The sequence below is a fragment of the Mustelus asterias genome, chromosome 5 (assembly GCF_964213995.1).
Source record: "Mustelus asterias chromosome 5, sMusAst1.hap1.1, whole genome shotgun sequence".
Classification (NCBI taxonomy): Eukaryota; Metazoa; Chordata; class Chondrichthyes; order Carcharhiniformes; family Triakidae; genus Mustelus; species Mustelus asterias.
The window spans coordinates 86,157,574-86,172,010 of NC_135805.1; the positions used below are offsets into that span (position 1 = coordinate 86,157,574).

Sequence of the window (14,437 nt, forward strand, 5' to 3'; positions counted from 1 at the left end):
CTGCAGCTTCCGAAGAGCGGGGTCAGAGCCTCCAATGGCTCTCTGACCCCAGGTCATCTTCTGGTTGGAGGGGGGGGGGAAACACAGATCATCCTCTGTTCGGTGGAGGGGTGGGGGGGGGGGGGTTCTGCTGCCAATCTGCGGCCGATCGGTAGGGAGGGAGGGGGCAGGGGGGTCCACCGCCACTCTGCGGCTGATCCCTCCTCCCCACCGGAGGAACGAATCCCTCCTGCCGGAGTGGACGTGCGGCCATGCCATCCCACAAAACCTTCAGGATGAAGCGATTCCTCGCTAAGATGATGCAGAACCGGCTGATTCCAAAGTGGATCCGCATGAAAACCGGCAACAAAATCAGTACAAGTCCAAGAGGAGACACTGGAGAAGGACCAAGCTGGGCCTGTAAAGGGATACACCATCACTGGTACACTACCAGCCACATCCATCTCTCCCGCTCTCTTGCCCCTGCAGGGAAGAGTAATCTGTGGCTGGTAGTGTACCAGTGATGGTGTATCCCTTTACAGGCCAGCTTGGTCCTTCTCCAATGTCTCCTCTTGGACTTGTACTGATGTTGTAGCCGGTTTTCATGCGGACCCACTGTGGAATCGGCCAGTTCCGCTTTATCTTCTTAGCGAGGAATCGCTTCATCCTGAAGGTTTTGTGGGATGGCATGGCCGCACGTCCACTCCGGGAGGAGGGATCAGCCGCAGACTGGCAGCAAGCCCCTCCCCCGCCTCCCCCACCAGAGGATGACCGTCAGAGAGCCGCTCTCTCTGCTTTCTGCTCCTCTTTTCTTTCACGCCCGGGCGCACGCTGTCAGATTTTTTTTGAACTGCGCATGCGCAGTTCAGAGCTCCGATCGGTCCACAAGCGCTAAGCCCCGCCCACAGCGCGAATCAGACCGGAGCCGGCAAAACGCGTATGGGCGCGCTGGAAAGAGGATCTATTTGACGCCCAGATTCGGCACTTAGACTCAAAATGGTAAAATCACGCCCATAGAATCCCTACAGTGTAGAAGTAGGCCATTCAGCCCATCGAGTCTGCACCAACAACAATCCCACTCAGGCCCTATCCCCATAACCCCAAGTATTCACCCTGCTAATCTCCCTAACACTAAGGTGCAATTGAGCATGGCCAATCCACCTAACCCACTCATCTTTGGATTTTTCTCTGATGAAATTGGGTGCCCCCATCCCAGTTAAATATGTTACCTATTCTGTCAGCCAGGGCACGACACAGGTAGGAAAGAGGAAAATTATAATTTAAAATGAATTAATTAAAATTGTCATTTATGTATTTTACCAGTTATCAGCTGCGTAGTCAATTGCTGTTTCTAGTAGACCAAACTTATTTAGCAGCTTAACCGCAGACTCTCCTCCCAGACTCTTAGCCCACAAATAGGCTACCTGTTTATAGGCATGTGCACCCCCATGGGCTTTAGAAACCTGTAAGAAATAAAATTGTAACTACATAAACTTTAACAAAAAGCAGCATTTGCTTTACTCTATTAATGCAATAAACAAATACATTAGCAATTTTTTTGTATACAATAACATTTGATCTACTACTGTATGTCCACTACTACCTCTACATGAGCCTTTTTATCTGTTTTTGTTAAATATCCAGTAGGACATAGAGTACATCTATTTCACAACTAGCTTCTCAATGTTGTCACCTGTTCAATCAGCTTTCAACAATACATCTGATTACCCGTACCTGCTCAAAATAATATGCCTTTGCATATCCTTAAATTTTGAATAAAGATTGACAAGTTACAAATATGAACTGTTACTTTCTCAAATAGGAAAATCATTTAGGTTCACTTTCGTGCGTAGTGCATATCAGAAAATCGTGCACCCCAGCTGTAATAACTCAGGAAGCCCGACTGGAAAGGAACATAGTTCATTTACAGATTGCAAAATAAAACCACTATTGTGGTGTATACACACACTAGCCCATGCCTGGGACAAGTAGTTCAGCAGGCCCAGTCCTGGGTCTGCCTTATAAAAGACTTAGGTAATGAGTTCCAGCTGGGCATGCCATTGCCTGTTACCATGGAAACTCATACGCAACAAGCCCACAGCAAAATCAATCAGTGATTCCCCATGGATCTCGTGGGGGTTATAACACCAGCCAATGATCTTCTGTCCGTTAATTTGAATGAATGGAAAATCATGCGTGAGATGTGTGCAATTTCCTGATATGTGCTTCCAGTTCATGCCAAAATCAAACATCTCCTCTATTTTCCTTTAAAAATATCCTACCGTGCTTAGTTACTTTTTTCTGCTGAAGACAGCATTCTTAAGGAGGGAAAGTAAAGGGGCAAAGTGAGAGGAGGATGATCCAGTTGAATAAGGATCACTGGTGAAAATATTTTACATTACGTTTTTATAATTTAATGCTTAAACACATAATGTATGTAAGAAAAACACGATGGTTTATATAATTATATTTATTGGTTAGAACAACCAGATAGCAGGAAGCCAACAGGGGTAGAACCGGACTAGGGTGGCAATGAACCACTGAGGAAGATTGGAGATTGGGACAGCAAGGTAAAAAGGCCCCATCAATTTAACAATGACTGTCAGGGCTGAATCTGAATGTGCAGAAGCAATGGATTGGGAGCAGTAACTGACAGCACATCAGGACGCTGACTTCCGCAGTTAAATGGCATGTTAGGCAGAGTGCAACCAACCACATCAGAAGAGGCAGGTTGTCAACTGCAATATGGTAATCATTTGATTACGGCAATATGATTTCTGCAATTGAACTGTGCGTCTAAAGATTTTCTGAGCTTCCTGGGACTCACCAGGCAAGAATATAAGCAGCAATTGAGAGGGTTGAGACAGGGAAATAGCTCAGTAAGCAACTGAAACCTCAGCTGCTTTCTTGCCTGCTTGTTTGAAAGGATTTGCACACAGTACTTGTGCTGAGAATTAATTTGGCAACTTTGAAAGTATCTTTGACAATTTTGGATCGCTATGTCTGACTTCCACTTTGAAGCTCATCTATCAGTTCATCCCAGATGCTGCTTATGTTATTTTAGACTTTAAATGAGGAACAAGACGATCAGCAGAAAGAGGAGCAGTACCAGCAGAACATAAGAAACTGGAGCAGGATTAAGCCTTAGAAATCCTCAAACCATTCAGTCGGTCATGGTGGATCTTTGATCATAGTTCCACTTTTCCATCCAATCCCTCATGTCTTGATTCCTTTAGAGGCTAATTTATCTCACTCTTATAGACTCAACAACTGAGCATCCATAGCTCTCTGGGACAAAGAATTCCAAAGATTCATAACCCTCCAAATGAAGACATTCTTTCTTCTCTCAGTCCAAAATAGGCACCTCTCCTTATGCCAAGACTTATTGTGTCAGTTCTAGACTCTCCAGTCAGGTGAAACAGCTTCTCAGTAGCTACTCTATCAAGTCCTTTCCAAATCTTATGTTTTTTAATGAGATTATTTCTCATTCTCCTAAACTAAAGAGTATAGACCCATTCTATACAACCGCTACTCATAGGACAAACCTCTCATCCCAGTAATTTAGGAATCAATCTAGTGAACCTTCATTGTGCCCTCTCCAAGATAAGTACATATGAACATGAAGCTGGAGTAGGCCATTCAGCACCTCAAACCTGCTCTGCCATTTAATAAGGTTAAGGCTGATTTGATCGTATCCTCAAATCTGCATTCCACCTATCCTGATAAGCTATCACCCCTTGCTTACCAAGAATCTATCCACCTCTGCCTTAAACATATTCAAAGACTCTGCTTCCACCGCCTTTTCATGAAGAGAGTTCCAAAGACTCAATTCTCTTGAGTGAAAAAATTATGCCTCATCCCTGTTTTAAATGGGCGACCCTTTTTTTAAAAACAGTGGCCCCTAGTTCTAGTTTCTCCCACAAGAGGAAACATCCTCTCTACATCCACCCTGTCAAGGCACCTCAGGATATGCTTCAATCAAGTCATCTCTTCCTCTTCTAAACTCCAACTGATACAAGCCTAGCCTGGCCAACCTTTTCTCATAAGACAACCCACCCATCCCAGAATTAGTTTGGTAAACCTTCTCTGAACTGCATCCACTGCATTTATATCTTTCCTTAAATAAAGTGACCAATACAGTACACAGCGTTCCAAATGTGCTCTCACTGGTACCCTGTACAACTGAAGCCAAACTTTTGTCTTCAATTCTCCTCGTAATAAATAATCATAAAAATCATAGAATCCCTACAATGCAGAAGGAGGCCATTCGGCTCATCGAGCCTGCACCGACAACAACCTCAACCAGCCCCTATCCCTGTAATCACACTGCCAGAATTTTACTGCCTCGTTCGCCCCAGAATCGGGGTGGGCGAGGCTTGCAGAACGGCATTCTCCGTTGGCCTTGGGCAGGATCTTACGAGGCTCGGGTGAGCGAGGTGGTAAAGCTCCGGCCCACGTATTTACCCTGCTAATCTCCCTGACACCAAGCAGCAATTTAGCATGGCCAATCAACGTAACCTGCATATCTTTCGACTTTGGGAGCACCCGGAGGAAACCCACACAGACACGAGGAGAATGTGCAAACTCCACAAGGACAGTGACCCAAGGCTGGAATTGAACCCGAGTCCCTGGTGTTGTGCAGCAGCAGTGCTAACCACTGTGTCACCGTGGCACCCTAATTTTCCTAATTACTTGCATTGCCGGCATGCTAGCCTTTTGTAATTCATGCACTAGGACACCTCAGAGCTCTGCAATCTCGAAGCATTTAGATAACACGCTTCTTTTTTATTTTTCCTGCCAAAATGGACAATTTTACATTTTCTCACATTTGCTAGATCCTTGCCCAATCACTTAATCTATCTATTCCCCGTTGTAGCCTCTTTAAGCCCTCTTCACAACTTACTTTCCTGCGTTTCTCTGTTCATTAGCAAATTTAGGTCTATAAAGTAGAGCTTCTTACCCTATATGCTTCATCCCACATATCATTGACACGGTACATGTTCACAATTGCCTTCCATTCTTTTGCTTCCAAATAATGGTACTCAGCTTCTCGAAAACGGCCTTCACTTTCCAGTTCCTATAGCAACACAATTGTAGATTGAAATTGAATTCTGAATTTTTATTGTTTTTTGTATAACTGCATCTGCAAAGGCTTTAGTGTGAGTTTGTTACTGCTAAAGGCAAAGATTTGTGAGTTGGATCTTTACATTGCTATCTTTTCTGAAGTATTTGTAGCAGTCAACCACCTGATTGTGATGGAACAGACCTTAAGGTTTGCAACCATTCTACAGCAAAACTCTAATTTTTCTTTTAAAAATAGAAGATAAAACATTTTAAAATGACTCACCATTTTACTGCAATTTTACATTATAGTTTTCAGACCTATATGATACACTTTAACACCCCACCGTATACTTTTGCAGTGAGCTAGCACTACCAGATATCAAAAGATAAATCTAGAATATAGTGAACCTGTATCCATTCACTATCACCTACCTTTGCAAGATGAAGGTGGGTATCTATGAGTAATTCCTTGTGATATTTTGCTACGAGTCGAATCATGTCATCATACATTTTAAGCTTCTTATACATTGTGATTGCTAAATCAGGTTCATCCACTGTAATGTACAACCTGCACAAAATTGAATTGTCACTTTATCAACAACATACAAAAAAATTATCAATTTATTCATATTAGCATAGGATGGTCATCAAACCAAAATTGAACAGCATTTCAGTACAGTGGCTATAATGCCTTTTACATATTCCTGTGGCTGCAGGTATCTAATCCCGTGATATTCAACACTGTATGGAAAAGAGATAGAGAAACCCTTCCCCCATGTATAGCATATGGCAAAATGTAAATACCTTTGTAAAAAAAGGCATTTACAATTTAACCATATGTAACTCGGAAGAAGCCTTCGAGACTAGGCGTATTTTAAATTCTTAGCCAGTTCATTCAGTGGTACACCCATCCCATATCTGGTGTAGGAAAACAATGCACTATGCAACTATATACCCTGTGACAGAGGAGCACTGTGAATAGATACTATACATCATTTTGCAGACTATACATCATTCTGCAGACCAACTATCTGCTTTCATAGTTTATAGGAATCCCTTACGAGTGCAAAAATAATAAACAGGACTTCAAACAAGTGTAGAAAGCAAGACATTTGAAAAAGCTACTTTGTAAATCAAAAATGACGTAGATATATAAACACATGTATTATACCATAAACCATGAGGTTGAAATTGGAATTAAGTGCCCAGGAGAGAGAAACTTGTGTTATTCATCATTGTTCACTTGGGTTGTAGCTGTATTTTTAGTTAATGATTTACTTTATTTAAAATACTTCTCTAATGTGGATCTTTGTGCATTAATTCTTAAATGTAAAATCAGAAGACCAGTTAAAGTTCATACCAATAGTGGTTGAGAACTTTTGAATCACATTTGAAAGGAAGGTACTTAGAAAGAGGTGCTTTTTCTAAGCAAATGGCAGATATGATGGATGTGGGAAATGCAGATGTCGGTGCAGGGCTTTTCAGGAAGCCTTTGGCAAAGTGCATCACAGGAAACTATTGGCGAAGATTAGGAAATATGGATTAGATGGAGTGCAGCAAATTGCATTAATAACTGGTTAGAAATTAAAAGCAATTTCTCAGCGATTGGAAGTGGATGGTGATATTCCACAAGTTTCTGTTCTGGGCCTGCTTCTATTTCCTGTGTACAGCAACAATTGAATATAGGGCTAAAGGGAGTGGTACCCATATTTCAAGATGTTAGTAAAATAGGAGGCAAGAATTATACCTTGAATTGTGACAAAGCTGTGCTAAAGCGGTGTAATTTGTTGGTTCAAGATCACAAAACAATAAAATAGCACCACAAGCGAATAGGGCCATAAAAATACAAATACAGTTCCGAACTTTATGGTAAGAGATAAACAATATAAAAGTTAAAAGTAACAGAGAATCTGCATAAAACTTTAGCAAGACCACAGACGGCATATTGTGTGCAAGTTTGGACTCCATAGTATAGGAAAAATGTTGAAGCAATAGAGAAGGTACAGCACAGATTCATTAGGATCTAAATAAATGCAAATATTGAGGCAATCTTAAAAAAGCTTGTTACAAAAGCATGTTTTTGTGAGGAGAGGGAAGAATACAGGCACCGAGTATAAATAGCGGTATAAAAATCAAAGCCAGGAACAGGGTAGTGGTCTTTGCAATTTTATTGAGAGGGAGAGAAAAGCACACACATTGTGACATCACTGCACAAGGAGACATGGAGTGGAGCAGGGGATGTGGTTTAAGTACAAAGGTAAGCATTTAATCCAAGTTTAATCCTATATCACAACCTAAATCACAATTAGTATGAAAAGGAAAAATAAGCCAATTTGGTTAAATACATAAACCGTAACTTATCATTTTTTATATAACGCAACATGATACAATCTGTTAATAAATTAACCAGATCTGGGGGATGAAGTTAAAATTAAATAAAGAGGGATGGTGACATTAAAAAGATTCCTAATTTTTAATTAAATCTTGAGGTATATAGAGAACATGAGCTAAGTAAAGCATTTAAGTTACCCTTCCTACAAAGTAAAGGGAAGTCAGCACAAAAGGGAAGCTGTTGGTTGATGGCGAGTATTGAAGTCATAGGTTTCATTTCTGGTAAGTTTAGTTAGTAGTCTAATGATTTGATTTATTATTGTCACATGTATTAGTGTACAATGAAAAGTATTGTTTCTTGCGTGCTATACAGACAAAACATACCATACATAGGGAAGGAAAGGAGAGGGTGCAGAATGTAGTGTTACAGAGATTGCTAGAGTATAGAGAAAGATCAACTTAATGCAAGGTAGGTCCATTCAAAAGTCTGACAGCAGCAGGGAAGAAGCTGTTCTTGAGTCGGTTGGTACGTGTCCTCAGATTTTTGTATCTTTTTCCCCGATGGAAGGAGGTGTGTCTGGGGTGGGTGGGATCCTTGATTATGCTGGCTGCATAAACAGAGGTATGGAAAAGCACCTCAGTCCCATGGAATGCACATTCTCTTTCATGTGGAGGCTCCAGGACATTTCTTGTATCCTGGACAACCATATATGCAGGAACTGCCAACAGCTGGAGGAACCGGAGCTCAAGCACTGCGTTTCAGGAGTTAAGCAGCAGCTATCATCACTGCAATGTATTGATAAGTTTGAGAGCTTTGCACACTTCCAGATGTGATCACCTCACAGCTCAAGGGTATGAAAGCAGAGGGGGAATGGGTGACTGCCAGGCAGAACAGGAATGTCAAGTAAGCAGTGCAAGAGTCTCCTGAGTACAACTCTCTCTCTAACCAGTGTTCAGTTCTGAATAGGGGGAAGAATAATGGTTTTGCAGGAGAGTGCAGCCAGAGCACCACATTACCACAGGTGAATCAACTCAGCTGGATGGCAAGAAGATTCGGTAAACAATAGTGATCGGGGACTCTATAGTTAATGGAACAACAGGTGAGCCTCCCACTACTGATGTGATTCTGGGATAATGTGATGTTTCCCTGGGGCTAGGGTCAAGGATGTCACTGCATGGCTGCAAAACATTCTGAAGAGGGACGATAAACAGCCAGACGTCATGGTCAATATTGGTATCAATGACGTTGGTAGTAAAAGGAATGATGTCATGCAGAGAGATTTTAGGGGGCTAGGAAGGAGATTATCAAGCAGACCTTAAAGATTTCAATTTCCAGATTATTCCTGGAGCAATGCACTAATGAGTACAGAAACACAATAGGGTAGATGAATTTGTGGCTGGAGACAGGGCTTAGATTCCTGGGATATTGAGACCAATTCCCGGGGAGGTTGGACCTTTACAGGGTATAAGAAACAATGATGGGATGCCGCCAAGGATGCCAAGAAAAGGATGAAAACTGAGGAGGTATTGGTGCGAAGAAATCCGTCTTTAAATTGTTTGTTAGTTTTTGGAGCAGAGACAGAAGATTTCAACTCCAAGCATGCTCAGGGCTCCAGCATAAGCACAGAGCGTGGCAAGGAGACAGGCTACACTTGCTCTGTTTTCAGGTGTTCTTTGACAGCTGCTTGGGGATGGCTTGAAGCTTTCTTTTGCTGAAGACTTCAAGCTGACAGCCTCATTCACATTGTGTTCAGTTAGGTGATGGTCAGCGGGCATAAGCTTCTAGACTCAGTTTCAGAACAGAAGCTAAAGGACTCGGCCAGTCGCAGCAGTGCACCTGCGTGGGATAATGGTACAAACAACTTGCTCACATAATCTGGTGTGCAGCGTGAAAACGTGACCACAAGGCTGGGTGTGCACCAAGAAGGTTGGCAGCAATGCAAATGGGGTGTGTGCTGAGGTACAGGAAAAGGCTGGGAGCTATGTCAGCTCAGAGAAGCTGAAGAAGTATCAGCTCAGTGAAGTTGCAGAGGTTATTAGCTCTGTAAAATTGGGAGTTGGGGCAAAGAGAAGCCCACAAGCTGTGGTTTTCTCAGTGCAGGCAGGAAGCTGGGATTGTTCTGGTGATTAGATGTTGGAGCACAGCCTTGTAAACCCAAGTGGGACACTGTCTTGGCAGAAGAGATTAAGCAGCTGGGTGGTAAACAGTCATTGGAACTTTCTAAGCTTGAGTCTTGTTGCCTGACAGCTCATTACAGGCAAAAGAAGCAAGAGTGCCTCCAGGCTGGGTTGGTGCTCCTGTTGAAAGGAAATCAGTGGTTTTGAAGGAGAAGAGCTGAAATCCCTAATGAGGACCCACTCTGTCACCAACTCCCCCCCCTCACCGACTCTGTCACCAACTCCTTGCAGGATTTTGTAACTCAGTGATTACTGATGTCTGGGTAGCTGCTCAGAAAATCGTGGGACCTGTCTTGGTTGCGTTTGCCATTTAATATCCAATTTATCACAAGCTACTAAGCATGTTAAAGACTTAGTTGTATGTAATTTTTCATTGCCCATTCCTTTTTTTGGGTGATAGATGGGAAAAAGTGCTTTATGCTAGGTATCAAGAGGCCGCATAAGGAGGAAGCAAAGGCCTGTCAACAGGAACATGGCTGAATATAGCAGCAGAGTCTGTTGGTGCCGGTGGCATCATTTGTATGCTTTTTGACTTCATTTCTGTTTTGAGCCTGCCATTAGAAATGGAGAGAGAGAGAGAACGAGAGAGGAGGGGGCAGGGGCTTTTACATTAATGGCCATAAGCAACTTCCCATTCACGGCATAAGTCCTCTCTTGCTAGTCATCTTGACCTAGAAACCCAGTTTGGTATGGAGTCCCTCTTTGCACCACTAATTGACTGCCTTTCCACCAGGCAGCTGCCAACTGGCCACCTGACACTTGGTTTACTGTGCTGGGGAGGTTTGGGGGTGCAGGGGCGGTGGTGGGAGCGTGTGGACCATTACTTTCCATTCGCCTTCCTCACCTCACCCCATGTCTTTAAGAGTAGGTTAGTCAGGCAGTTAAGGGGGGGCTAAATGGACATTAAAGATGGGTGAGGGTAGACAGGGAGGAGGTTCGGGTGTTGTGTGTGAGTACATGGAATTACGATGGCTGACTGTGTGGAAGGTAAGCATCGATATGGAATTCTTGTACCAAACAGAAATTACAAGCAAACTCTGTAGTTCTATAATACTAACAGCATAATATTCAACAAGTCACCTTTCAGCATCCTTGTATTTTCCTTTCTTTTCTAGTTCTTGCGCTTGATTAATATACAGCACAGCCACATCTTCATGCTTCATGCACTTTATAGCTAACTATAATAGTTCAGAAAGAAAAATTTTGCTTTAGAATTATAACCATATCTTTATGAATTATTAATTAGCATGGTATTTTACACTTCTATACTGTACACTGCTGTATATAACGGATTTCCTCAAATTATTTACCTTGTGTAATAGGCTTTTCTGTACAGACACAAATATCAGAGTGAACTAAATCAGAAAAAAACAGCTCAACCATAAAAGTACTAAAATAGCACATTCTAATAATGATAATTTGAATTCTGTGATCCATCTGACTTAGTATTTTAATATGTATCTACATGTTTATAACAGTGGGGGAACAGATAAACCTAAGGTGAATACACAACTGAAAATCAGCTGTGTTAATCAATAATGAGATGAAACATACCATCAGCCAGGGAATTTTCAAATTTAATTTTTCATTGAACTTTCGTGTCACTCAATGCTGTCATCTCAGCACTTAAGTCAGGGATTATGGGAATTGCGAAGTGCAGAACATATGGCAATGTCACAAGTAGGAAAGATATTAGGACATTTAAAAACAATGCTTTAAAGCCAAAGATCCCTGGGTGGTGGGAAGTCGTATATCCCAACGGACGTGCCAGGATGCGTCCCCTCAGACCTCCATCTCTTGAGCCCACCAAATTTGTACATTCCCTTAATTAGCACGTCAATGACAGATACCTCTAGGGGACATCTAGGAATGATGCATATATTATATTGCACCCTGCAGCACAAGTTGCCAGTTCTAGGGAGCAAGGAGGTGCTGAATGCCGGATCATTTCCCTGTCACACCCCATGAACGAAACATTAAATTTCTTACCCAGGCTGGGTGGCACTTGAGTTGTGAATTAACATAAATTGAACTGTGCAGTGTGTGCTGACTGTGGCAACATACTTTAAAATTTTCATTCTTAATCAGTATTCAACACCCAACCTTGTGGGCCTGCTCCCAGTATCCCACTTGCTTGTACATGTCAATGGCATCCTTGATTCGGTCAGCTTTAACGTACATCCGTTCTGCAACCTGAAGATAAAAAAGAAAATAGGTTGATTTAAGTTACTCAACCATGAATGACATAAAACTCTTCAATAATTCAATATACTTACATCAGATCTAAATAAGTCAGTGAGGTTATTTACACTCAAATTTAATACATGTTGTCATTGTGTAATTTAAAAAGGTTTAGATGAGTTTATATTAGCTATCATGATGAAGCCCTTCCAAATTGTAAAATTACATGATGTGATAGCTTAAAGTATTTATAAGTAGGTATATAACTTGATTTTTTTAAATTTAGATGTTCAATTATTTCTTCGACTCGATTAATGGAACATGGTCACAAGACATCCCTGTTGTCAAATAAAACCTCAATTTCCACACATTAATATGTTCTTCTTCAATGAAAACTACAACATAATAGCCTCCTATGTCTGTTAGCTCTGTCACTAAAGACCAAACACAATGAGCTGCAATAAAGCAGCCCTCTCAGTTGTGCAGCCTTTCCCATAACACGTATATGAATAAACCCAATCATATGGGATGCATGAAAATCATGCATGAAGCATCAAATGATGCTTCACCTCCATCTGGAACAAATTAAGTTTGGCCCAAAACCTACATTTCTTCTCTCTTCAAAAACCCAAACCACCTTTAGGGAGGAGGAGCCCAGTCAAAAACAGCACCTGCCTGAAGTCAGGCAAGAAATGCAGCCCAATCATCAATGAATGAAATGCATAACATAAATCAAAACTTTTCAAACCTGTCACCTCCACAACATAGAAGGACAAGCACAGCAGATACATGGAAGATTCGCAATTTGCACGTTCCCCTCCAAACCACACACCATTCTGAGTTGGAAATATATCACCATCCAGCACGGTCACTGGGTCAAACTCCTGGAACTTCCTCCCTATCAGCACAGTGGATGTACCTATACCACATGGACTGCAGCGGTTCAAAAAGGCAGCAAACCACCATCTTCTCACGGGCAATTAGGGATGGGTAATAAATACAGGCTTAGCCAGCAATGCCAACACCCCATTAAAGAACAAATAAACATTTTTTTAAAAATTGTAACTTAAAAAACATCCACAAAAAGAATAGGTACAGATAATGTGGGTGGAGGGAACATTAAACACAGGTTAAAGAGATGTGTATTGTCTCCAGACAGAACAGCTAGTAAGATTCTGCAAGATCAGGGGGATTCTGCAAGATCATTCTTTAACCTGTGTTTAATGTTCCCTCCACCCACATTATCTGTACCTTTAAGACCTGGCTGGCTGTAGAGATTTGCATTCTAATTAGTATTCTGTAACTTGATTTCTGTGTCTCTGTGCACTGTTGGAGAACAGATTTCCACTCCATCTGACGAAGGGGCAGCGCTCCGAAAGCTTATGGTATTTGCTACCAAATAAACCTGTTGGACTTTAACCTGGTGTTGTGAGACTTCTTACTGTGCTTACCCCAGTCCAACGCCGGCATCTCCACATCATGTTCCAACATGAGCAAGCTAATGGTATTAGCTATGAGAGGTTGGAGAAACTTGGTTTCTTCTCACTGGAACGACGGAGGTTGAGGGGCAACCTGATAGAGGTCTACAAGATTATGAGGAGTATGGGCAGAGTGGATAGTCAGAAGCTTTTTCCCAGGGTGGAAGAGTCAATTACTAGGGGGCATAAGTTTAAGGTGCGAGGGGCAAGGTTTAAAGGAGTGTACGAGGCAAGTTTTTTTACACAAGGGTGGTAGGTGCCTGGAACTCACTGCCGGCGGAGGTAGTGGAAGCTGATACAATAGTGACTTTTAAGGAGCGTCTTGACAAATACATGAATAGGATGAAAATAGAAGGATATGGTCCCCAGAAGGGTAGGGAGTTTTAGTTCAGTCGGGCAGCATGGTTGGTGCAGGCTTGGAGGGCTGAAGGGCCTGTTCCTGTGGTGTAATTTTCTTTATTCTATTCCTGTCCAGAAAAATATGTTGCTCTCTATTCAGGAGTACTATCCAACAACAGTGATCAATTGGGCCAGTGTGGTGATAAATGGCAGATGGAGTTTAATTTAGATAAATGCGAGGTGATGCATTTTGGTCAATCGAACCAGGGTAGGACTTAACTCAGTTAACAGTAGGACACTGGGAAGAGTTATAGAACAAAGAGATCTAGGGGTTCAGGTTCATAACTCCTTGAAAATGGTGTCACAAGTGGACAGGGTGGTGAAGGTGGTATTCGGCATGCTTGTTTTCATTGGTCAGAACATTGAATACAGGAGCTGTGGCATCTTGTTAAAGTTGGACAGACATTGGTACGGCCACGCTTGGAATACTGTGTACAGTTCTGGTCACCCTATTATAGAAAGGATATTATTAAACTAGAAAGAGTGCAGAAAAGATTTACTCGGATGTTGTCGGGACTTGATGGTTTGAGTTATAAGGAGAGGTTGGATAGACTGGGACTATTTTTCCTGAAGTATAGGAGGTTTGGGAGTGATCTTGTAGAGGTCTATAAGGTAATGAGGGGGACAAATAAGGTAGACAGTCAACATCTTTTCCCAAAAGTAGGGGAGTCTAAAACTAGAGAGCATAGGTTTAAGGTGAGAGGGGAGAGATACAAAAGGATCCAGAGGGACAATTATTTCACACAGAGGGCGGTGAGAGTCTGGAACGAGCTGCCAGAGGTAGTAGTAGAGGCGGGTACAATTTCGTCTTTTAAAAAACATTTAGA

General features: G+C 42.0%; 1 protein-coding gene across 2 annotated transcripts in view; it reads right to left on the minus strand.

The window, feature by feature from the left end:
- Nucleotides 1–14,437, minus strand: part of ift172 (intraflagellar transport 172) — a 109,257-nt gene that overhangs the window by 39,116 nt on the left and 55,704 nt on the right. For both annotated transcript variants that reach the window (XM_078212954.1, XM_078212955.1), the window contains exons 26-30: nucleotides 11,656–11,745; nucleotides 10,633–10,730; nucleotides 5,476–5,611; nucleotides 4,940–5,056; nucleotides 1,300–1,442 (exon numbers count right to left, since the gene is read on the minus strand). In XM_078212954.1, coding sequence (XP_078069080.1) covers nucleotides 1,300–1,442; nucleotides 4,940–5,056; nucleotides 5,476–5,611; nucleotides 10,633–10,730; nucleotides 11,656–11,745 — 584 coding nt within the window. The remainder of the gene's footprint in view (nucleotides 1–1,299; nucleotides 1,443–4,939; nucleotides 5,057–5,475; nucleotides 5,612–10,632; nucleotides 10,731–11,655; nucleotides 11,746–14,437) is intronic.